General features: G+C 42.6%; 1 protein-coding gene across 5 annotated transcripts in view; it reads right to left on the bottom strand.

Moving 5' to 3' along the window:
• Positions 1–27,027, bottom strand: part of pleca (plectin a) — an 828,744-nt gene that overhangs the window by 378,843 nt on the left and 422,874 nt on the right. Inside the window, exon 1 of one of the 5 annotated variants that reach the window (XM_051935609.1) lies at positions 18,595–18,634. The exons of the other annotated variants lie outside the window; for them this stretch is intronic. Within the exon in view, the coding sequence (XP_051791569.1) occupies positions 18,595–18,619 (25 nt within the window). The 5' untranslated portion in view covers positions 18,620–18,634. Of the gene's footprint in view, positions 1–18,594; positions 18,635–27,027 lie in introns of those variants that run through there. 5 annotated transcript variants of the gene reach the window in all.

The following is a 27,027-nucleotide window of genomic DNA, read 5'->3' as shown; positions in this document are numbered from 1 at the left end:
TACTTTTGTTTTCAGTTTTTCTTAGTTTTTACCTTATCAGTCTGAAAACAACTGATATTCTGAAAATAACTGGTGCCAGAATAATGCTTTTAAATATTTATTTCTCCATTTCTCTTCCTTTCTGTCTCTTTTAATTTCCTTAGCCTTACATTTCTTCTCAAAAAACCACGTAAAAAGTGGTGCATTTTTAATCTTGAAAAATTACATTTTTATTACGGTAAATCTCATCTTTCCGCTGTAAAACATGCAAAACACAAAAAGTACAAAGTCAGAAGTGTAGAAAGTACAATAATGATACAAATAATAATAGCTGATGAATAATAGTAATAATATGAACAGCGAACTGCACATGTACGAGTGACGTGTCACTGTTAGATTCCCAGAATCTCGGTTTCACTGTCTGTTTTAATTTCACTACCTGACAACAGATTCACTTCGCCATCAACGCTGATGAGAGGCGTTTCTTATGAGACGCCATTATGAGGGTAGGAGAAGATGCATCTACACCGCTGCCCGGGTAACGCACAGGCTTTTATGTAAGACACGCCTATATTGTTGCGAGAGTAACGCTCAGCACTAATGCTGTTGGCACTCTTACAGCCCAAGTAAACCTCGGGTTTTACGTGCGACACGTCTATACTGTTGCCCGAGTGACACTCGGGACAAACTCTTTTAGCATTGTTTTTACAGCCTTAGTGATGCACAGGTCTAATGCTAATGAACTTAAAAGATAGTTGTTTTTGTATTTTGTGCTATGATGGCAGTAGCAGATAACATTTTTGGGGCCCTGAAGCTTGGACTGTTATGGAGGCCCCTTTGTGTAACGACTGTTATCTTCTTCAATGGGGTTGTTCCATAAGAGATCACCACACTTTATTTAACCACTGCATCTCAGATTTTGATTAAAATTTCTATACTAGATTATCTAACATGTCAAAGTCACAGGTATGAATACAAATTTCCTATGTTTTATAGTATCTGAAAAATAGAGGGACTTCTGGGGCCCTGAAGCTTAGGTGTCATTAGTTTCACAGTTGTACTCCATTATAATTTGAAGTTTTGACATTGCCTGTTGCCTATTGTCTATCACCCATGGTCTCAGACGCTGTTCCGGTGGGTTCTACTGCCATTCATACACTTACTGCTAGCTCTCACACTACTTGATGTTCTTGTGTTTTGACTATTCAACATTAGGAGATTCCTAAGCTTTGGCAGTTTTATTTTTTTTGCTTTTGTGGTTCCCTCAGAACATTTCTAGGTGGGGCCCAGACAATCGTTCAAGCCCAGGGCCCCCTCCCTCCTCCTAAATCCATGCCTGGTCCCCACAGGCACGCACAAGATAATCAGGTTTAGGAAATGCGTGATACCATAAACAGGTCAGCAAGCTGAGGGCTAAGACGGCACAATTCCGGTTCAGCCTCACAGCTCACACCTTTTATAAAAGGATTAGCTAGTCTGCCTCATGGAATAATCAACAGATTAACCTTTGTCAGGTGCATTCGCACATAAAGTAAAAAGCATGTACTGTTCTCTGTTCCGTTTGTCCATCTCCTGGCATGAAACAACTTCGCCAACTTCAGTGATATCTGGGTCACCTGCTCTTCAAGGAAATGTGTCAGGAAAGTTTTGGTTGAGACATCTCGAATAGAGGTGCTTCGGACAAAAGTGTTTCAGGTTCACATTGGTTAATTTTCAAAATCATCTACCTTAACTCTTTGAGGGCTGAATATTTTCTCCAAAAAACAGTTTCTGAAAAGCAATGGTTTCACACAGAAATCAACATAAAACATCTGTTGCTGCATGCTGTGGCTTCCAGTTTGCCAAGAATATGCGTCAGGCTTGCTGCCAGGCTGTCTTTACATGGCTGAGTCAAAGTCACAGTGCATTGCAATCTGGTTTCTACCTCTTATCATTGTTAAGTGGCAGTCCTCCATGGCGAACATTGTCAGTACAACAATTAGCTGGGGACCAATCAGCTGAAGCTGGAACCTGACATTCGTTTCCAATCACTTGTATCAAAATCTGAGTCCAACGTGTCCAGTTCAGAGATAATAGGCAAAACGTCTTCCACAGAGTGTTTTGCTTTACACATTCACTTTGATCTCTTGCCAAATGTCAGTGCCATTTTTGCCGTTGTTTGCGCCTTGCTACTCACATGAGGGCAGGAAATCTCGGTCAAACCAATGAATCTAATTTTCTTTCTAGCAACAAGCGTCCAACTAAAACATAACAGTTGGTTTTGTCAAAGCTTACAGTCGATTACCATCGTCAACTCCTCCTTTTGACAAAAGTTGACATCAGCCCTGAAAGAGTTAAAACTGAGAACCATTCTTTGTAACTTCTAATAGATTATTGTTTTAAAATGTACCTACAAATTGGTTACTTCAACTTGCATATTTTCATATTTTATTTATCTGATAACTGCTCCTACAGATCCCCAATACACATTACGCATTGGAAGGCCTGGAACCTGAAAGTTCCCCTTATAAGAAGGACCTGAGAGTCATAGTGGACTCATCGCTATCTCCTTGAAGACAGCGCACAAAAGCGATCAAGAAAGCTAATAGGATGTGAGGTTATGTGTGGAGGTGGAGTACACATACAATACAATACAATACAATTTATTTTTGTATAGCCCAAAATCACACAAGAAGTGTCGCAATGGGCTTTAGCAGGCCCTGCCTCTTGATAGCCCCCCAGCCTTGACTCTCTAAGAAGACAATAAAAAACTCCCAAAAAAAACCTTGAAGGGAAATAATGGAAGAAACCTTAGGAAAGGCAGTTCAAAGAGAGACCCCTTACCAGGTAGGCTGGGCGTGCAGTGGGTGTCAAAAAGAAGGGGGTCAATACAATACAATACACAGAACAAATCCTCAATACAGTATAAAAATAAAAAGTACGGAGTAGAATTTAATAGTAGATGATATCACATAATATGATTTGGATTTGTTTAGAGTCCTGGAGACCTCATTCATCAAGGGAGGTGATGTTCAAGTTATATTACACCAGCTGTCTGTGGTCATTGGGACAAAAAACATCCAGAAGACTCTCTAGCAGTTTTGCTATACTGGTGAACTCGGAGAGACGTCAGCTAACTCTTAAGAATTACCCAGTGCAGAGGTCATGGTCCCACCTGTGCTTGCTGCCTAACTGGCTTTAATAAGAAAGCACTGGCGATACCACATCTTAGATGTATCGCTGGCATACGAGTCCAATTAATCTTTGTCTTGAGAAAAATGATCTCCAGACAGACCATGTTTTTAGTGAAAACTTCAAGCTTTGCCCTCCGTTGCTGAGGTGTTTCACTTATAAGTTGTTGTGCCGTGGCCTTTGCTTTGTTTCGATGTTGTGTCTCTTCATCTGAGTCATTAGCACAACCTTGTTGTTGTGTGGCGGTGTTTGCTGTTTACGGGTCTTTCATAGTGAGAAGTGAGGTGCATGGATGTGGTTCACTGTGAGCAGAGCGGACTACTCCATACACACACAGGTCTTACTAGCTACGTGTGGTCATCGGGACAAAAAACAACCCTAAGACTCCAAAGCAGTTTTACCATGTTGGTGAACTTGAGGAGGCACCAGCTAGGTGGCACAGAACAGGTCATATCGTGTCCAAGATGGATGTGTAGTTGAGTGCAGCTGTGGCACAAATTGAGCAGGACAGGCTGGAACCCAACTCAGGCAGGTAGCTCGTTGTGTGAATGTACAATGTGCATGTACCACAAAGCTGAGATTATCTGCTTGGCTTGAATGAGAAGTGAGATGCATGCAAGTGGCGAAAAAATGTAAAAGTGCGTGCGTGTGCCATCTCACCAAGTGCAAGTCACACTTGTATAAGCTTCTGCATCTTCTGTAGAATTCACATCAACTTCCATGGTTGAGTGTGAGCAGAGCGGACTTCTCCATACATATATACACACACCCACACACACACAGACACACACACACAGAGACACACACAGGTCTTTCATTTATATATGTCTGATTATACTAGTGAGGCTTCACCTGCAGTACCATGTGCAGTTTCAAACTCTAAATTACAAAAAGGAAAGGCCAGCGAAGAGTGACCAGGCTGTTTCCAGAACTGCCCGGTATGAGTTATGAGAAAAGATTAAAGGAGCTGAACCTTTACAGTTTAAGAAAATGGAGAATAAGAAGGGACATGAAAGAAGTGTTTTACATTGGATCCAGACTGTTACTTTAAACCAAGTTAAACAAGAGCATGGTTGGAAACTTGTTAAAGACAAATTTCGTACAAATGTAAGAAAGGTTTTCTTCATGCAAAGAACCACAGACACATGGAATAAAAGTACCAAGTGGTGTGGTGGAGAGTAGTACTTTAAAGACCTTCAAAGATCGACAAGATGTTATTTTGAACATTCTAGATAAATAGGATGGACAAGTATGTTGGGCTGAATAACCCACTCTTGTCACAATTTTCTAATGATCTACAACTTTCTTGAAACATTCACAGAGTCTCATGTGTGGCTGCCGCTTCAGTGAACCTCACTCAAACCACCTCACTTCTCTAGCTGTTCGAAGTCATACTAGGTAAGTTAACATCTATCTATCCATCCATCCATCCAGTATACAACCCGCTATATCCTAACACAGGGTCACGGGGGTCTGCTGGAGCCAATCCCAGGCAACACAGGGTGCAAGGCAGGAAACAAACCCTGGGGAGGGCGCCAGCCCACCGCACAGGTAACTTAACAGAAAACATAAAATAATGCGAGGAAAGAAAACAAAACAATTCTTAACATTATCTAGAAATGAAATGAAGTGGAAACAAGCTCCTCACAAAAAGAAATACCTTCTTGGATGTACTGAATAAAATTACGACACCTACTGTATGTCCACTTAATTAAATTACATTGACCTAATTTAAAACAAACATGTAGCTCAAAACATATTCAACTTTTGTTATTACACACTCAAAAAAAAATCCTATGTAGTTTTTCTGTGTTTATTTTTCTAAAAATAATTTATTCAGGCATATTAGAGTGTAATTAGTATTAAAAAGGCTATTTATACTATGTCAACACAAATATTTAAGAATATGAGAAATTATTTTAATTTATTTTGGGTGATTGCATTTTTTGTTTAAAATTCATCCATCCATCCATCCATTATCCAACCCGCTATATCATAACTACAGGGTCACAGGGGTCTGCTGGAGCCAAGCCCAGCCAGCACAGGGCGCAAGGCAAAGAAACAAACCCCAGGCAGGGCACCAGCCCATCACAGGGCACACACACACTAGGGACAATTTAGGATTGCCAATGCACCTAACCAGCATGTCTTTGGACTGTGGGAGGAAACCCGCGCAGACACACGGAGAACATGCAAACTCCACGTAGGGAGGAACCAGGAAGTGAACCCAGGTCTCCTAACTGAAAGGCAGCAGCGCTACCACTGTGCAAAAATGTTTTAAAATTAGCCTTAATAATTCTGTTGTATGGGGGAAAACAAAAAAGATGTTTTTCTGATGTGGCGTGAGCAATACATTTTCCAGCTTCCTGATCACACAAAGCCCACGATATTTGGAAAAAAATCAATTTCCTAAAAGTCTTTCATTTTCTTTCAAAATGTACAAAGGTGTTGGGTGTGCCTTGCACCACAACACAACACAACACATGGAGCAGATTTTTATGTAAATACAGGAAGTATATAAAACATGTTTATTTTAAGTTAAATCTATTTAATTCAACTGTTTAAAATGAAAATGGACATCCACGAGATGGATTACACGTCTACTAAAAGAAAATAATGTAATGGTTTTGTTTGAACATAGTTTAATTGTGCTAATGTGACATCTAAAAGAATGATGTTAATGTAACTAGTAAAAGCACGTAATATCAACAAACATGATTAAGTTAAAATAGATTAGATAAATAAAGTGAACAATGGTGTTAGTTACTTTTTACAGTGAAACATTGCAAAGTAAGCATACAGTGACTACACATGCACTCAGTTTCCACTAAAACAACATCACAACTGCTTTATCTGACACTTATAATGCTTCAATATTTCTCTGACACCGTAATTGATTGGCAAAGGGCCACAGTGACCCGCTAGCTCATCACGGCCCCTTGTAGCCAGTCATTTTAGCTTAAGACATCGATACAGATGTCATCTGTGGCACTTCTTTAAAAAATGTTATGTCTAACAAACAAACTACAATGAGCCCTAAACTATCCACCACAAATACTAGTAATAACATTACAGAAATGCAACTTTCAAATCAGTGGTGCTGGAACCTGCTGTCGGCCTACGGGAGCTAATTCCACCACCACTCATCTATGAGAGTGCAAAACCCAATTAAAAACCATGTATTTTATATACTCTACTAGTACATGTAATTACATTCTATTATAACAGTTATTTTTGAATACGACTCACTGTTACAAAAATATTTAACAAACAAAATTATGACCTCAGATTTTTTTTGATAAAGTAAACAAACAATAATTACAAATACTGCAAACTTGTTTCAATTTCTCCATCACTCCAAGTTTCAAAGACATCCAAGAGTTTCTTTTAAAAACTAACAAAGTTCTCGTATGATTTGCTGGTGACGGCCTTCACTTTGTATTTGTTTTTTTTTTGGCTTGTTATTGGGAGCTAACTTGTTCCAGCAGGTGGCTGAAAAGCACAAAGCTCATCTTAGGGATCCATTTTTGCTTCTTGAGTGCATTCGAGTAAATATGTATAACCATTTAACGTGACTATTTACTTTAATCACACTACCGTGGGAATTTTATATCGTCTTTGCAGTAAATATGCAGAATAGCAATTATGCCAACAGACGTGGGCACCATTGGCCAAAACAAAGACATCTGCTCAGCATATTGTTGAGTTAATAATACCTACATTTTCCATTAAACACACCAACAAAACTTTCATGCTTTATTGACTTTTGTGTTTATGCAGTCTGGACTGTGGTCCTGGATAGCACCAGGAAACAGGGTTCAGATCTTCTCTCTGTGTTTATGTGGATGTTTCTCCAAGTATTTTTTTCCACCCATTGCTCTTTCACAAAACTTTCCAGACCCCCTCCTGCCTTTTCCACTCCGTCTGATCGTATCAGATGAAGCTCATCCAGCATTGACAAGCATCTGAAATAAGGAGTTAAGGCTGGTCATCCACCTTACTTAAAAATGCCACAGTACCTGAACTCACTGTGGCTCACCATGAGATGCGACTCTTCATTCAAATTATTTAAAACTGACTGATCATTTCTCATTATGTGGAAGCGGGTTCTGAAGCCCTTCCACCTTACTTTTATTCTCCCTCCAGATGTTTGCCTTTTTCATCCTTGGACCAACTTCTCCTCCAATAAGAATTCCTTAGACAGTAGTGATCACAGTGCTATCTGCTGAGTACAGGAATATTTAAGATACACCACTTTACGTTCTCAGAGTCGCTTACATTCTGAGATGTTGCACATGCAAGACAGCCTTCAGATCCTCGACACTCACCCTGTGACAACTCTCAAGTTTGCAGCTTATCTGAACAAGACAAGCCAACATTTCAGTTTATGATGACGGCAGCAGATCTTCAATTTAAAAACCCATTTAAAAATGTATAGTAACAAGATGGAGGCCAGCTCTTAACATTGATAATTAATAACATAAATAACTATAGACAGATAGGTGCAGAATTGCACCAATTTGGAAAATTGTGAGATTTCTTTGGGCAGAGAGAGTATAACCTGCAGAAAATCACGAAAGGATGTTGGCTTGTGCAGATTGTGCAGATTTGTGAGTTTCCCCTTGGGATTAATAAAGTTATCTATCTATCTATCTGCTGCGGTGGGTTGGCACCCTGCCCAGGATTGTTTCCTGCCTTGTGCCCTGTGTTGGCTGGGATTGGCTCCAGCAGACCCCCGTGACCCTGTGTTCGGATTCAGCGGGTTGGAAAATGGATGGATGGATCTATCTATCTGTCTATCTTTAGTAAGCTTTTAGGGTACCCACTTTGCTAAAACTTTACATTACACCAAGTTATCACACACTATGGCATGTGCAACATAGCTGACATCCAAATGTGTAGCAACACCAGGCAACGGTAATTCATTGGTCTTCTCTCATGAAGGCATTTGCCATATCAATGTCGACTTGTGTGCACGATGTTAATGGTTGACCAGACTGAGCTTCACTGGTTCTTCCCGCTTTAAGCCTTTCTACCCATTCATAAACTTTTCGTTGAGTCGTACTGTTTTCACTTCTGTACGGAGCCAACATCTTAATATGTTGCATCAATAGACATATAAAGTGGCCCATTGAACAGCCCCTCCAGCGACCCCAGTTCAGATCATGGCCCAGGTACTGTATGTGTATGTGTGGATTTGGAATATTCTCTCCTTCAAAAGCAGTTTAAGTCTCACACAACAGATGAGTTCAGTATACAACTCCTGAAATGTGATCTGTTTAATGCAGCCAAGACGTGGGCTCTCTTTTTTTGTGCCTCTTAATTCTTCACATCTGGACAGAACAAAGGAATTCTCATCAAGCCATTCATTGCCATAAGCTGCTTGCTTCTTATCCTGACCTGCTGTGAGCGAGTTTTACTCCCTACTGGATGACAACTTCATTAAAAGCCAAGATTATTACCCAAGAGGCAAGTCAGCTAACATTTCAGCTTTGTTTTCAATATCTGCAGTGTAATACATTTTTAATGTGTTTGTTTTAGAAATCACATATCAAGTGGCTCTAATTTTAAAACAGTTTGACCAAAGAAACCTCACTATAGCCTCTCTTAAGAAGTTCATGGGGTGCTGTTGTTCCTTGGCAGGTGTAAGTGACTGCCTGGGTTTCAGTACTCAAATCTAAATAATCTGTCCATCCACTCTCCAGCCCGGCCTAATGTCCTAATGCTTTCAGATCACTACATTGGCTCTCTGGAACGGCACGTATTACGTTCAAAACCTTGACACCTGTCAGAGTAGTCAATTTACCACCACCTATACACTGTATATGGAGACACTTGTGCTCCTCCTCGCCCACTCAGGTCTGCTGATGAACAGCATCTGGTGATGCCACCTCAGCATGGTATCAAATCTCAGTCCAGACTCTTTTCACGCATACTCCCAAGCTGCTGGATCAAACTGCCCACACCATTCAAAATTCTGACTTCTTCAACGTGTTTAAGAAGCATTGGAAGACTCTTTTGTTTGATGACTGTCTGTTTAACTTAGCTGTTAGGTTTTTGTTACTCATTTGCATTTTTGTTCTAAGCTCTTAACTTGTGGTGACCGATTATGTACCCTTGTCCTGCCACACTTGTTCCTAACCAATCCCCCAGACTGATGTTTACTCGATTATGTTGGCCTCTTTTCTTAGTTGCTATAGATGATAGCATCTAATAAGCAGATACCGTATATACTCGAGTATAAGCCGACCCGAATATAAGCCGAGGTACCTCATTTTACCTACAAAAACTGGAAAAACTTATTGACTCAAGTATAAGCCTAGGGTGGGAAATGCAGCAGCTACTGGTAAGTTTCAATAATCAAAATAAATACCAATAAAATTACCATACATTAATTGAGGCATCAGTAGGTTAAATGTTTTTGAGTATTTATTTCAAAGAAAAACAGTAAACTAGCTCTGTAAGTGGAGAAGAGGGTCAACAAAAACAATATGATATCTCGTGTGTGTGTGTGTGTGTCTCTATCTCTCTCTCTCGATTGTGTGTGTGTGTGTGTGTGTGTGTGTCTCTCTCTCTCGCTCGCTGCACAGAAAATGCACAGGGAGAGACTGAACACGTGCGGAAATCATCGGAAGCACAAACCGAAAGGGAAACTGGCTTGTTCGTATACTGAGGGGCAGCAGGACCTGACTCGAATATAAGCCGAGGGTGACATTTTTCAGCACATTTTGGGTGCTGAAAAACTCGACGTATATTCGAGTATATACGGTAAATGGAAATGTAATTCAAGGCTGTGGCAGCCAAAGCCTGCCCCCAAAGCATAACGTACAAGGCAGGAAACAAGAATGGATGGGGCGCAAGTCCCCTGGGCTTACTTACACCAACCAGGGCCTATACAGAAGCACCAGCTAACCTCACTTGTGCAACTTTTTGGGAAATGGAAGGAAAACTTGGAGTACTAGAGAGAACATGCAGACTTCACTCATAATGACCGGTCAGGAAGATGAACCCAAATCCTTGGAGATGTGAGGCAGCCATTTTAACCTCTATGCCAACATGTCACTCTAGATACAAATAATGCTTTGGGTAAATAAGTAACCTTAAAATAGGACTAAACAGGTTTAGTAAATGGAAGGATAAATGGAATCATACAATGGATGATGGATGTAATATGCTATATTTGCTTGTGCAGGAGGAACACGTTGGGTGTCATAAGTGAAATTAACTCACAGACCCCAAAAACCTATAACTCATTTATTGGGTTCATACAACAGATGGATGAAGGATATGCTAAAACACCAGTGGCAAAATGGGAATTGTGCACCTAAAGACAATGCAACATCCGGCCAGGCAATGAGGGGCAAGGGTATCAAAGTGCCATCAAAACACAATTATACAATGCAGTATGTTGCCTCTGATGCACATGTACATATATGGCTGATCCGTTTATGGCAGGCCACTTACAACATTAATGATACGACTGGTTACGTTTGTTTTGTTTATCTAAATGGGGCACAGGCAAATCTAGTGACTCGCTCAGGGTCACACAGTGTCAGTAGCCAGATTTGAACCCACAACCTCAGTGTTTGAAGTCATTACACTTGGAGTCAATGTGAGTTTCAGAGAACTAGCAGCTTGTGTTTCTGAAAGGTTAAACTATAAAATGTGCACTTGAACTAAATCGAGTTTACTAAACTGCTGCTGTATGAGTTGACAAAACAAAGAGGCACAGGAGATACCAATTTCTGTAGTCAATACACCTAAAACCATTAACGTACCTCATGACACTGACACCACTCCACCAGAAGTACAGATGAGGCCACACAACATCCAACTGCACACCTGAACAAATAACTGAAGTTAACATTACTGTCTAATTAGAAATACTAAACCAGGCCATACCAGAATATAGCTGCAGCATCTATATTATATATATATATTGTCGTACATGGCTGGGGGTCAGACCCAGCTGGGACGCCGGGAAGGACTGGGTCGTGGCGTATTAATCCTCCGGGCCATGAGGGGGCAACCGCCCTGGAGCAGAGGAGGGCCACGGAAGGGGAGCAGGAAGGCTCAAGTCTGTGGAGGCCCGTATCCACCGCCAGGGGGCACCCCGAGCCTCATGGAGCCCGGGACTTATTTACTTCCGCCACACCCATGGAGGATGATCCTTCCAGGGTTACCCGGAGTGCTTCCGGGTGCTCTCCTGATGCTTCCGCCACACCAGGACGTGACGTCAGGTAGAGCAGCTGGAGCTCATCCAGGTGAGGATAAGAGGGGCTGCCTCCCTCCAATCAATGAGCTGGAGTCGGGAGCAGGAGCAGGATGAAGCTCCTGGAGAGAGAGGACAGGTGGTTCACGGACAAGGAGAGAGAAGGCCCAGGAGAAGGAAGACTGGGGCTAGAAGCACTGTGTGAGTTGTGTGGGACTGAGTTGTGTTGTTGTGTGGAAAAAATAAAGACAGATTTGGATAAAGATGTGGTCTCCGAATGGTGGTGTCCGGGCAAATATCACAATCTATATATAAATATATCTAGTGCCATGCATGGGCGCCTGAGGATCACCTTCCAGGTTTAAACAAGGTGTGCAATAACCCACCAGGACAAGAGGGGGCACCAGCACTAACATTGGCACCTTTTTTTTCCTCCGTACCTCTGAGAAGCTGCCCATTGAGGACAGACCTTCATCTTTTAGGTAAGATCAAGCCTTTTTTTTATCTTCTAGGGATCTTGAGAAAGCTACTCATGCTTTTATCTTTTCTCGCCTTGATTTCTGCAACTCGCTGTAGTCTGGGATTAACAAATCCCTGATACGCAGGTTACAGTTGGTCCAGAATGCTGCCGCTTGCTTTCTGGTTGGGTCAAGAAAATCTGATTCTGTTTCTCTAATATTAGCTTCTTTACATTGGCTGCCTGTCAGTTTTTCGAATTAATTTTAAAATCTTGTTGCTAGTTTTTAAATCTTTACATGGGCTTGCTCCTGCCTATTTATCTGATCTGTGTGTTTTACACCAGCCATCTAGAGTGCTTAGATCTTCTGGTCAGTTGTCTCTTGTTGTCCCTCGTACCAAGTGTAAAACTAACGGGGACATACAGGGGTTTTGCAGCTGCTGCTCCTCGCTTGTGGAACTCTTTACCTGATCACATAAAGGAGTCGTCTACAATTGAACTGTTTAAAACAAGATTACAAACTCATTTTTATTCACTTGCAATCCGTGACCTTCAGTAATACTGATGGTTTCCTCATTGTGATTATGTAACATTACTTCTATTTATTATTTATTTTATTTATGTTCATTTATTTTATTTCTATGTATGTTATTCATGTTAATTGTATGTTTTTCTTTTATTCTATTATTGTAAAGCACTTTGGCCACAGCATTCCTATGTTGCTTTAAATGTGCTACATACTGTAAATGAATTGACATTGACACCTAAACCAAGACCCCAATCAACTAAACCACTCCTCCTCTGGGCGTTTGCTATTGGTCAGACGATGTTAATAAGGGCACCGTAGCTCTTTGTTGTTTAAAATTTCCATCCCTAGTCTGAACCCCGTATTTATGAGGCATTGAATTGGTTTAAAAATGTGACACTCAGCGAACCCTTTAATTGTTCCCACCCACATTTAAGCACAATCCACTCATGGTTGTCTCCAGACGTATGTATTATACGTCTGGTTCTGTAAGACTAGCTGAAAGGAAAATGTTCACCGGTCAAAATGCATGGTGCAGTAGTGCTAAACGAATAAACAAACCATCAGTAAGCCAGTGTGATTTCAAACTGTACTGTGCACTTCAATCAGCTCTGCACTAGACATATATTAGTCTTCCATGAGGGAAGGCGACTCCATGAAATTGTGGGTGGCTTTCAAAGGAGACGTGGCAGTTCAACTGATGGCTCACATATCCCCATCACTGCCCCAAAAGAATTATGAGAACCGAAAGGGATACCACTTAATGTAACTCCAGGCTATAACTGATCATCTTTTGCACCAATGAAGTGTTTTGACAAAGGAGAGGAGCCAGGTGGTGAACTTTTGAGAATTGTCTACAACTCAGCATCAGCAAAACCAAGGAACTGCTTATTGAAATTCACTGCACCAAAGAGCTGCTATGTCCGGTCACCACTGCGGGAATGAACGTGGAGGTGGTGCACTGCAACAAGTACATGGGGGTCCACAGGAGACTGTGCTCCGTTAGTGTCGGTGGTATCATCTTTTACATGTTCTACATACAACACTGTCATTTTCTATGCTGTGGTGTGCCAGTTGAAATTGTCCAGGCAAATATTAGGATGCCTCCTGGGCATCCTGGTGTTTTTGGCACATCCAAAAACCATGAGAAGACCCCAGGAAAGATAAAGGACATGCTAGCATGGGAATACCTCAGTATCCCCCTGGAGGAGTTAGAAGAGGTGTCTGGAAGAAGAGACCTCTGGGCATTTTTACTAAGACTACTACCTCCATGACCCAGACTTAGAAGCAAAAAAATAAATGGATGGTCTTTCATATCAATCTATCTACATATGTTATTATATAAGGTCTTTTCAGTCTAGCTATCTATCAGATAGATAGATAGATAGATAGATACTTTATTAATCCCAATGGGAAATTCACATTCTTCAGCAGCAGCATACTGATACAATAAATAATATTAAATTAAAGAATGATAATAATACAGGTGAAAAAAACAGACAATAACTATGTATAATGTTAAATATTAACGTTTACCCCCCCTGGTGGAATTAAAGAGTCGCATAGTTTGGGGGAGGAACGATCTCCTCAATCTGTCTGTGGAGCAGGACAGTGACAGCAGTCTGTCGCTAAAGCTGCTCTTCTGTCTGGAGATGACATTATTTAATGGATGCAGTGGATTCTCCATAATTGATAGGAGCCTGCTGAGCGCCCTTCGCTCTGCACAGATGTTAAACTGTCCAGCTCCATGCCAACAATAGAGCCTGCCTTCCTCACCAGTTTGTCCAGGCGTGAGGCGTCTTTCCTCTTAATGCTGCCTCCCCAGCACACCACTGCGTAGAAGAGGGCGCTCGCCACAACTGTTTGATAGAACATCTGCAGCATCTTATTGCAGATGTTGAAGGAAGCCAGCCTTCTAAGGAAGTATAACCGGCTTTGTCCTTTCTTGCACAGCGCATCAGTATTGCAGTCCAGTCTAATTTATCATCCAGCTGCACTCCCAGATATTTATAGGTCTGCACCATCTGCACACAGTCACCTTTGATGATCACTGGGTCTATGAGGGGTCTGGGCCTCCTAAAATCCACCACCAGCTCCTTGGTTTTGCTGGTGTTCAGGTGTAGGTGGTTTGAGTCGGACCATTTAACAAAGTCATTGATTAGGTCCCTATACTCCTCCTCCAGCCCATTCCTGATACAGCCCACGATAGCAGTGTCATCAGCGAACTTTTGCACATGGCAGGACTCTGAGTTGTATTGGAAGTCCGATGTATATAGGCTGAACAGGACCGGAGAAAGTACAGTCCCTTGTGGCGCACCTGTGTTGCTGACCACAATGTCAGACGTGCAGTTCCCAAGACGCACATACTGAGGTCTGTCTTTAAGATAGTCCACGATCCATGCCACTAGGTATGAATCTAATCCCATCTCTGTCAGCTTGTCCCTAAGGAGCAGAGGTTGGATTGTGTTGAAGGCGCTAGAGAAGTCTAGAAACATAATTCTTACAGCACCACTGCCTCTGTCCAAGTGAGAGAGGGATCGGTGTAGCATATAGATGATGGCATCTTCCGCTCCCACCTTCTCCTGATATGCAAACTGCAGAGGGTCAAGGGCGTGTTGAACCTGTGGCCTAAGGTGGTGAAGCAGCAGCCTCTCCATGGTCTTCATCACATGTGATGTCAGAGCAACAGGCCGAAAGTCATTCAGCTCACTAGGACGTGATACCTTTGGGACTGGGGTGATACAAGATGTTTTCCAAAGCCTCGGGACTCTCCCCTGTTCCAGGCTCAGGTTGAAGATGCGCTGTAGAGGACCCCCCAGCTCCGATGCACAGACCTTCAGCAGTCGTGGCGATACTCCATCTGGACCCGCTGCTTTGCTGGCACGAAGTCTCCTCAGCTCTCTGCTCACTTGCGCTGTTGTTATTATGGGTGGGGATGTTTTTCCTATGCTGGTATCAGCAGAAGGATGTGTGGAGGGTGCAGTACTCCGAGGTGAGAGTGGGTTAGGGTGGTCAAACCTGTTAAAAAAGTTGTTCATTTGGTTTGCTCTCTTCACGTCTCTCTCAATGGTGGTACCCCGCTTCGAGCTGCAGCCAGTGATGATCTTCATCCCATCCCACACTTCCTTCATGCTGTTATTCTGCAACTTCTGCTCCAGCTTTCTCCTGTACTGCTACTTCGCCGCCCTGAGTTGGACTCGGAGTTCCTTCTGCACGCGCTTGAGCTCATGCTGATCACCGTCTTTAAAAGCCCTTTTCTTCTGATTCAAAAGGCCCTTGATGTCACTTGTAATCCATGGCTTGTTGTTAGCATAGCAGCGTACTGTTCTTACTGGAACTACAATGTCCATACAGAAGTTGATGTAGTCAGTAGTGCAGTCAACAACTTCCTCAATGTTCTCATTATGAGATCCCTGCAGGATATCCCAGTCTGTAGTTCCAAAAAGTTCTCTCAGAGTATTCTCAGCCTCCAGGGTCCACTTCCTGAATGATCGTGTGGTTGTAGGTAGGACTCTAACTTTTGGTTTATAGTGAGGCTGAAGCTGAACCAGGTTATGATCTCCTTTCCCAAGCGCAGGCAGCGGGGTGGCACTGTATGCGTCTTTAACGTTTGCATACAGTAAATCAATAGTCTTATTTCCCCGGGTGTTACAGTCCACATACTGGGAGAATGCAGGCAATGTTTTGTCCAGCGTCACATGGTTAAAGTCTCCAGCGATTAGCACAAGTGCCTCGGGGTGCTGCGTTTGTAACTTAGCAACAGCGGAATGGATGATGTCACTCGCTGACTCCACGTCTGCCCGAGGAGGAATGTACACGATGACAACAATGACGTGTCCAAACTCTCTGGGCAAATAGTAGGGACGTAAACTTACGGCCAACAGTTCGATATCCCTGCAGCAAGTGGAGATTTTGACGTTAACATGTCCAGAGTGACACCACCGTGTATTAACATAGAGAGCGAGTCCTCCTCCTTTGTGCTTCCCACAGGTACTTGCATCTCTGTCCGCTCTAACTGTGCTAAACCCGGATAGCTCCACGTTGGCATCTGGGATGGTGTTATTTAGCCACGTTTCGCAGAAACACAACAAACTGCATTCTCTGTAGGTCCTTACATTTTTCACCAGCGCAGCCAGTTCGTCGATCTTATTTGAGATTGAGTTTACATTCCCCAGAATCACAGAAGGCACCGAAGGCTTGAAACGCCACTTTCTCGCAAGCCGCTTCTTTTTTAGCTTAGTGCCGGCTCTGCTGCCACGATACCGCCTTCTTACCTCGTAGGGTAAATATGGAACCACACCGGCACTGGCATTTGTTCTCAGCGCCCGAAGTTGAGTACTTGAATAGGCGAGTCTCGGCGTGTTAAAATCCATGCCCACGTTGTAAAAGTAAGTGTGTCCAGGGAAGGAATCCACATAAAATAAAGTGGTAGGAGTGATCAATAAATAAAAATAGAAAAATAAAAGTAGAAAAGTACACATACATATACAGTCATACACGGAGCTGCTGAAAAGGCTGGTGTCGGTGTCAATGGAATGGCATCTTGATGTGGATCGAGATTAATTCTCTGCCCGACTGGGTAGTAATAACAGCAGGATGGATGGGCAGACATCCCAGCCAGGTTGGTTGCTAGTACATAATGGAAGGACAGAGGGAGGCTACTTCCCATGGTCATTTATTCACTCCCCTGTACACAGGGTGACAGCATCCCTCTGATAGAACTCCAAATTCTAACCCCAGAGAGCATTTGGGGAGCTGTAGTCCTTCGAGGCAGCCCTGTTGTGGTACTTGGGTGTCACCAGGGGGCTGTAGAGGAACACTATCCCTATTTTGGGGGACTTTTGCCTTTCCCGGAAGAGCTTCTGATGTGTAATACTTTGACCCTAGAAGTACTCCCAGGTCCGGCATAAAAGATTTCAACTCATCTCCATCATAGTGCCAGAGCCGGGAGGAATTGGACAACACTCATGGAGGAGTGGTGGAAGGAGGCAGAAGGTGACCAGTTGTGCGTGTTATTGTGCTGGACTGATTTAACCTTGTAAGGTAATTATTGCATGTTAAACATCTTTTTATTTTAACTGAAATGATGTTTCACGGAGTTGTGTCTGCTGTTCGGGGCTCTGAGGTGCCCCAGGGAGTCCACACTTCTCTCTATCACATAGTGCCTTTGATTTCTATGTGGCTGTCTAAATGCATTTAATAGCATCTTTTATACTGTAGCTATCTTCTTATAAATCTTTATTACATGGTATCTTTCGTATTTATCTATCAATCTATCTGACATTTTATAATGAGCCTTTCTTATGTACCTATCTGACAATATTGTATAATGTCTTTCATATCAGTTTATCTCTCTTTGTTATATGGAGTCTTTTCTATCTACCAATCATATAGTGCATTTCACATTTAGCTATTATTTACTGCCTTACTTATCTATCTGTCTATCTATCTAATATAGAGCCTTTCATATCCATTTCCGTATCTAATCCCACACATGTAGACATGGTGTGTGACACCTTGGTGGCAGAGGCAGTGTTGAGAGACCACCGGGTGTACTGCTGTGCTTCTCTGAAGTACAGTGTGGCCTATTTATATTTTAGATAGATAGATAGATAGATAGATAGATAGATAGATAGATAGATAGATAGATAGATAGATAGATAGATAGATAGATAGATAGATAGATACTTTATTAATCCCAAGGGGAAGTTCACATACTCCAGAAGCAGCAGCGTGTGTACTTTAACACACACAGGTCTTTGCTTTGATAAGCAGACAGTTGAGCTGCTTTGCAATGTACATTTTAGTTTAAATTATAAAAAGAAATCCAGCTTCACTCACACCTGGTTTATTATGTTCTTTAGGTCATTTTCCAAGACCCCTACTGCTGTTCCGACATTTTTGCAGCTCCCAAAATGATAGTCTGTACATAAGTTGCAATGTTGTTGCCTTTAGCCAACTGCTGACCTTTACTTACTCCGATATTAAAGTCAGGCATTAGTAAGCACACAAGCCATGCCCCTTCCCTTTCCCGTATCAAATCCATGCTGCCTTCCCAAAACAAATCTCCTTCATTTCACAAGCACGGCTCACCTCGTGTGGTTGCCGGACTCGGCACCTGTTCGTCATTAACCGCGGGCCACTCGATGCATTCCAGGAGGGGTGGCACACATTATCAGTTTACAAACATGCCGCACTTTGACTGACTGGCAAGACTTTTTTTTTTTTTTTTTTTCCATCATGCCTTACCTTTATCTGAGTGTTCAGAGGCCATACCCGCAGAGAGTCCTTGAAGGATCTTTGAAACTGTCAGAACGCTACAGAATAAGTTGCAGCTTTGCCTTCTTTTCCAAGTCTCTGTCTCTGTCTTTATCCTCGCATGCGTCACGCCTTGTAGTTGTACTCACTAGCTCAGGAAACCTCCCCTCCCTTTCAGTTTTAACATGAAACAGTTGGTGCACAGCACTCTCCACCTGGGAGATAAGGCCAGTGCCAACGGCGGATCCTTGAAAATGAAATAGCCCTCCTCGCACTCTTTGACCGTCACACGTGAACTATTTGTGTAAACGGCACACAAATAAAAGCCAACAGCCTCAAATGACAACTCAACCACAACATCTTAGATTTAGCATTTATGTAACGCCTTTACCGCAAATGTTTTTCATTCTCATTTAACTAGTAACAGGCCAAACAGATAATAAAATACAAAATCATATGAACAGAGATAACTTGTGCACATATTTATAATAGCATGAATATGCACGACTCTTGTCTCTATAAATTTTATCAGGGCACAAAGAGGTTAATTCTCATGATTCTTCTTCTTACTATCATTCAGATTTAATGGGGCAGAAAGGGGTTAATTATTCTCAATATTATTTATTATTCTCAATATTCTCAATTATATTTACTATTAACATTTATTTGGGCAGGAACGGGTTAATTATCCTGGCTTTGTGGAAACCACCAAACAAAAGAATAGCAAACTGTGTGAAAGCAGAGCAGATTAAAAGTTAACTCCGGATCACCTATCGAGGGACATAAACACGCCCAGGGCTGCGTTCTTACTTCCTGGACAGGCTCAGTGTATTTGCAGATTACAGTGTTGTTGTGAAGGCCACCAAGCCAATGGGTTCAGGCCACCGGACTGAAGCACCAGGCAGTCCAGGGCAGTGGCCCACTAATATGCAGACCTACAGCACTGAGTCTGAATCCTGAAGTGACTTTCAATGAGCCACATGGTGTAGCCTGCCAGGGCCCTGACCGTGCCAAGATGGATTGGACTGTGCACTTGAGATCAAGTAAACAAAGGAGAACATATGGAGAATACTTCAGCAGTCCATAGTCCTCGTTTAGTCGAATCTCATCTTGTCATTGGTGAAAATGCATCAGCAGTATCACTTTGACCATACCACCCAGCAGTTTGTTCCCATGGCCCTCTATGTGGAAAAGTGTGTTCTAGTTTAATTTACACTAGGTGTCCACAATTTACTGGAAACTGTTCTGCCTCCTACCTCAAATAGCCAGTGCCCTGGGTTCAAATCCCACTGAGCTGGGTTAGGGGGTGTTGGTTCATTTTCATGTTTGATGTCTCTTTTGTTCATTTTTGATTCTTTCAATGTTTTTTTTATAATCATCTTTCTTTATTTTTGCTTTTGTCTATGTATAGTAGCTGCCTTTTGTTATGTTCCATGGGTTTTGTGGGTGGTACCTCAAGAGTCAGGGCCACTTGCCAATCACTGCCTGGAACTGCCAACCGCCCTATAAATCTGGAGGGTCATCCACAGTTCCTGGTAGCTCAGAAGTGAATGGCAGTTGGTTTGTGTACTTGTCTTTATTGTGAATTCTGTGAATGGCTGTTTGCTTTGGTTTTTGACTTTGTTTTTGCAATCTGTTTGAGGACTTTCATGCTTCAGGCAATTCCATTCTGCATTTGCGTTCCAAAGTGCTTCATTAAAACTGAAATACTTTTGGTGAAGATTAAATCTTTTATTTAAAAAAGATTCAGTGCTTGGCCTTATTACTTGCCTGGATTTGACAGTGATATCCCCCTCTAGTGGACATTATTAGAAGTGCTTTTGAACTCTTCAGTGCTTGGGACTCCTAGTTACTGTCTGCGTTGAGTTCATAGGTTCTCTTCATATCTGCTCTGGGTGGTTCTTCGGGTACGCCAACATTTTTCCCACATCCCCGACAATGTAGGAATTAAGCCAATGTAACATTACATGACATTCAGTCATGGGGTATGTCAGACGTGCCAACCGCAGTTGCTGATCTTGTTGCCGGATTATGTCAATTTACACGACTGAAAAATGGCTGCCCATGTCACCTTTACTGACTAAGTGCCAACTTTCCATCACAATCGTGCTTGTCCCTATTTCTTAATGTGCTTCCTGACAGAGCTGGCGCTGGATGAAGGGTTAACAGGTATGGCAACTTCAGCCACAATCTGTTGTGGTACATAAGACATCAGTGTTGATGGTTAATCAGCGTCAAAAATGCCAAATTAAATCCACTAAGATTCAATGTTGTATAACAATAAAATGTTAAAATGTCCAAGGGGGTGAATACGTTTTACAGCCAGCATAAGTGGCATATTTCAGCTCGTTATTTGGTTACATTTCCATCTGTTACCAAACACACCTTACCCAGTTCACAACACCATAGACATGTGCAATTTCATTATCACATTGCTTATGTAATCGCTCTTTTTTTATTAAGCAACAAGAACATTTATTCCTATAACATATTTTCATACAAAGTACTTTACTTAAGGTCAAAGAAAATATTTCAAGAAAAACAAAGCAAATTAGAAATAGAATAAGAAAGAATAAATGACATAGCGAAAAAAAAGTAGAAATAAGAATTAATCAAAACGCACTTGCATAATACACCTTCAGCCACACTCCTGAAAATAAAGGTGCCAGAGCAGTTCTTCAGAGTAATGCCATAGGGGAATCATTTTTAATTCCCAGCAGACCCATCCACAACAAGGTTCCAGAAAGACTCTATTAAGATCCGTAACAGGCTCTATACAGTAATAATCACGAATCGATGGTAACAGATTTGTCAAATTCCAATGAATCACAACTTTTAAAAGGACTCTTGCTGTTTATGTACAATAACACAGAACAAGTCACCATTTAATTTGACATCTTTGGCTTGCAGGAAGTGCCTCCTTATACAAATCTTTTCATTGTAAAATTGTCGAGATGGTGGATTTCGACATGCTGTACATATTAGCGAGATCGGTCACATGAATGCCACTTTCATATTTCTGCACAATTTCCTTCTTCATTTTGATTGTGATCGCTTTCTTTACCTTCGTTACCTTCTCTTCCTTCCTTAGCAATTATTGAAATAAATTATATAAATCACTGCACTGACCGAAGTTATGTCCACAAACACATGTATCTGGGCTCCGACTGATGCTTACGAACGGCTGTTTGTTTACAATCGCACAAGCGGATACACGTGATCACATTCGGGTCATAACGCAAGACGTTGGTCATAATTCAAAACAAAAATTTTGGTCGTAAGCCAAGTTGTTCGTATGTCAGGCCGGTCGTATATCAAGGGTCGACTGTATTCTGTTAGTAAGTGGAAGACTCCAGAACATTCTAGTATTAAGATGGAGATACCAGAGCATTCTAGAAGTAAGTATGAGTTTTCAGAACCAACTTCTTAATCCTGGTCTGGATTAAGCCGGTTAGAAAATGCCACGAGTCTAAAATGATTAGTGGTGCTGAATGAAAATGAATTCAAATGCAAAACTGCTGTTCTTATCTTTTACAGGAAAGCAACTATGTACTTCTTGCTACCCGGGCAGTCCAGGTTCCTAATATCAATATATGCCAGCACACCAGGAGGCTAGCAGATTGCCAGTAATTAGACCCCTGCCTTGGCCATTCATCATCTGCACACGAGTAAATGCTCCTTAGCTCTCCTATAAGGATTTTCTTGGTGAATTTAAGACAATTCCTATTGTTATTTTATTCATCTCATTTACCCCTAGTGAAAGAAGGTTCATTTATATATATATATATATATATATATATATATATATATATATATATATATATATTGTGACAGACGACCGGCTATGGACTCCGGTCGTCACCCCCAGGCCGCTAGGAGGAGCCCTCCGGACAGCATATTTGTGCCCCGAGTTCCAGCAGGGCCTCACGGACTTTGTAGTGTTTTGACACAGCCCTGCTGGATACCTTGGGGGCCGCCAGGAGTCGCTGTAAGGGGGCTAGTGGGCTCTGGCATGCCCTATAACCCGGGAGTGCACCTCAGTCACGTGACTGGAAGAAGCGATGTGCTCCCGGGATGAAGAAAAGGACTTTGCCCTGACCCGGAAGGAAAACGGACTTGTGGGTTTGGCTTGGAGCCACTTCCGGGTCAGGGGCTATAAAAGGACTCTGGGAAGCCCAGAACACCGAGCTGAGCTGAGAGGTAGGGTGGCGACGTGTCTGGGCGAGGAGGTATTGGTTTATAGAGAGAGAATTGTAGTTAATGAGTGTGGGGAGGAGAGTGCTTTGTGCACAGTATTATAATAAAAAGAAATATTATTATACATTCACCTGGTCATCAGAGTGGTACCTGAGGGTTCGAGAGGTGGACACGAGCCTCAACTGCTACAATATATATATATATATATATATATATATATATATATATATATAAATACAGTGCATCCGGAAAGTATTCCCAGCGCATCACTTTTTCCACATTTTGTTATGTTACAGCCTTATTCCAAAATGGATTAAATTCATTTTTTTCCTCAGAATTCTACACACAACACCCCATAATGACAACGTGAAAAAAGTTTACTTGAGGTTTTTGCAAATTTATTAAAAATAAAAAAATTGAGAAAGCACATGTACATAAGTATTCACAGCCTTTGCCATGAAGCTCAAAAATGAGCTCAGGTGCATCCTGTTTCCCCTGATCACCCTTGAGATGTTTCTGCAGCTTAACTGGAGTCCACCTGTGGTAAATTCAGTTGACTGGACATGATTTGGAAAGGCACACACCTGTCTATAGAAGGTCCCACAGTTGACAGTTCATGTCAGAGCACAAACCAAGCATGAAGTCAAAGGAATTGTCTGTAGACCTCCGAGACAGGATTGTCTCGAGGCACAAATCTGGGGAAGGTTACAGAAAAATTTCTGCTGCTTTGAAGGTCCCAATGAGCACAGTGGCCTCCATCATCCGTAAGTGGAAGAAGTTCGAAACCACCAGGACTCTTCCTAGAGGTGACCGGCCATCTAAACTGAGCGATCAGGGAAGATGGGCCTTAGTCAGGTAGGTGACCAAGAACCCGATGGTCACTCTGTCAGAGCTCCAGAGGTCCTCTGTGGAGAGAGGGGAACCTTCCAGAAGGACAACCATCTCTACAGCAATCCACCAATCAGGCCTGTATGGTAGAGTGGCCAGACGGAAGCCACTCCTTAGTAAAAGGCACATGGCAGCCCGCCTGGAGTTTGCCAAAAGGCACCTGAAGGACTCTCAGACCATGAGAAAGAAAATTCTCTGGTCTGATGAGACAAAGATTGAACTCTTCGGCGTGAATGCCAGGCGTCACTTTTGGAAGAAACCTGGCACCGTCCCTACAGTGAAGCATGGTGGTGGCAGCATCATGCTGTGGGGATGTTTTTCAGCGGCAGGGACTGGCAGACTAGTCAGGATAAAGGGAAAGATGACGGCAGCAATGTACAGAGACATCCTGGATGAAAACCTGCTCCAGAGCGCTCTTGACCTCAGACTGGGGTTTCCACAAAATGTGGAAAAAGTAATGCGCTGTGAATACTTTCCGGATGCACTATATATATATACTTACATATACTAGCTGTGTAAGCCTGTGCTGTAAAAAGCACGGGGTCCTAGAAACTATTGAAATCGTCAGAAAAAAAATTGAAACATAGAGATGTCAGGTAATCGAAAGGAACTACTTGGGCTTCTCCCTCCAAGGAGATTCATTTTGCCAACGTGCTTGCCTCATTTGTGCATTAGTGGTGGGTGGAAAAGTAAAAGGGATACCATTTTGCCGATATTAGCAGCTAAGTGACTTTATCTTTCTTCGGAGGTTTCATTTTGCTGATATGCTGGCCTCACTTGTGTTATTGGAGGTTTTCTGTTTCCTCGGAGACAGAGCCCTTACCCCGACTCCACCTCTCACTTCCAGGCCTGGATAGACACACACACATTTCCACACGTAGACGTTTATTATAGAAGATATATATACATGTATATATTGCAGAAGACTGGCCCGGACACAGACAGACACAGACTCACAATAGTCCAAAATAACACACGTTTATTTCTATAACTGTCCCGCACACAAAACAGTGCTCCAATACACACAGTACTCAGTCCTTCTTTTCCTTTCGCCACCTCTACTCCTTTCTTCCTAAGCTTCGCCCTCCTCCTCCCGACTCTGGCCCCTGAATGGAGTGAGCTGGCCTCCTTTATAGTGTACCCGGAAGTGCTCCAGGTGTCTCTTGATTAACATCCGGCAGCACTTTCAGGTGTGGCAGAAGTGCTGCATGCCCAGACTCTGGAGCTGTCCAGATGCCCCCTGGTGGTGGCCACGGACCCCCACCGGGTTGAGCTTTTGAGCACCAATTCCATGGACATGATGTAAACCAAGGGGGCTACCCTTTCATGTCCTGGGGGAGATACTCCTGGTAGTATGCCCATTCCCCCGGTCTACTCTTGAAAAGGGCGTCCCGTATGGGGCAAGATCCCCAGCCGTCCATCACAATATACAGTGCATCCAGAAAGTATTCACAGCGCATCACTTTTCCCACATTTTGTTATGTTACAGCCTTATTTCAAAATGGATTAAATTCATTTTTTTCCTCAGAATTCTACACACAACACCCCATAATGACAACGTGAAAAAAGTTTACTTGAGGTTTTTGCAAATTTATTAAAAATAAAAAAACTGAGAAATCCCATGTACATAAGTATTCACAGCCTTTGCTCAATACTTTGTCGATGCACCTTTGGCAGCAATTACAGCCTCAAGTCTTTTTGATTATGATGCCACAAGCTTGGCACACCTATCCTTGGCCAGTTTGGCCCATTCCTCTTTGCAGCACCTCTCAAGGTCCATCAGGTTGGATGGGAAGCGTCGGTGCACATCCATTTTAAGATCTCTCCAGAGATGTTCAATCGGATTCAAGTTTGGGCTCTAGCTGGGCCACTCAAGGACATTCACAGAGTTGTCCTGAAGCCACTCCTTTGATATCTTGGCTGTGTGCTTAGGGTCGTTGTCCTGCTGAAAGATGAACCGTTGCCCCAGTCTGAGGTCAAGAGCGCTCTGGAGCAGGTTTTCATCCAGGATGTCTCTGTACATTGCTGCAGTCATCTTTCCCTTTATCCTGACTAGTCTCCCAGTCCCTGCCGCTGAAAAACATCCCCACAGCATGATGCTGCCACCACCATGCTTCACTGTAGGGATGGTGCCAGGTTTCCTCCAAACGTGACGCCTGGCATTCACACCAAAGAGTTCAATCTTTGTCTCATCAGACCAGAGAATTTTCTTTCTCATGGTCTGAGAGTCCTTCAGGTGCCTTTTGGCAAACTCCAGGTGGGCTGCCATGTGCCTTTTACTAAGGAGTGGCTTCTGTCTGGCCACTCTAAAATACAGGCCTGATTGGTGGATTGCTGCAGAGATGGTTGTCCTTCTGGAAGGTTATCCTCTCTCCACAGAGGACCTCTGGAGCACTGACAGAGTGACCATCGGGTTCTTGGTCACCTCCCTGACTAAGGCCCTTCTCCCCCGATCGCTCAGTTTAGATGGCCGGCCAGCTCTAGGAAGAGTCCAGGTGGTTTCAAACTTCTTCCACTTACAGATGATGGAGGCCACTGTGCTCATTGGGACCTTCAAAGCAGCAGAAATTTTTCTGTAACCTTCCCCAGATTTGTGCCTCGAGACAATCCTGTCTCGGAGGTCTACAGACAATTCCTTTGACTTCAAGCTTGGTTTGTGCTCTGACATGAACTGTCAACTGTGGGACCCTCTATAGACAGGTGTGTGCCTTTCCAAATCATGTCCAGTCAACTGAATTTACCACAGGTGGACTCCAATGAAGCTGCAGAAACATCTCAAGGATGATCAGGGGAAACAGGATGCACCTGAGCTCAATTTCGAGCTTCATGGCAAAGGCTGTGAATACTTATGTACATGTGCTTTCTCAATTTTTTTTATTTTTAATAAATTTGCAAAAACCTCAAGTAAACTTTTTTCACGTTGTCATTATGGGGTGTTGTGTGTAGAATTCTGAGGAAAAAAATGAATTTAATCCATTTGGGAATAAGGCTGTAACATAACAAAATGTGGAAAAAGTGATGCGCTGTGAATACTTTCCGGAAGCACTGTATATATATATATATATATATATATATATATATATATATATATATATATATATATACATATATACACAGTGGAACCACGGGTCATGAACATCACGGACCACGTACAAATTGGGTTACGATCAAAAAGTTCACCAAACTTTTGTATCTGTTCACGAGCACACACTCAGTATACGAACAAGCCAGTTTCCCTTCTGGTTCGTACGTGCTGATGATTTCCGCACGTGTTCAGTCTCTCCCTGTGCAGCGACAGACAAAGAGAGAGAGAGAGGGCTGGTGGCCGCGTAAGACCGA

This window comes from Erpetoichthys calabaricus, chromosome 13, assembly GCF_900747795.2.
Source record: "Erpetoichthys calabaricus chromosome 13, fErpCal1.3, whole genome shotgun sequence".
In the NCBI taxonomy this organism is placed as follows: Eukaryota; Metazoa; Chordata; class Cladistia; order Polypteriformes; family Polypteridae; genus Erpetoichthys; species Erpetoichthys calabaricus.
Note: the sequence above shows the minus strand (reverse complement) of the source record. Positions and strands in the feature narration are given on the sequence as shown.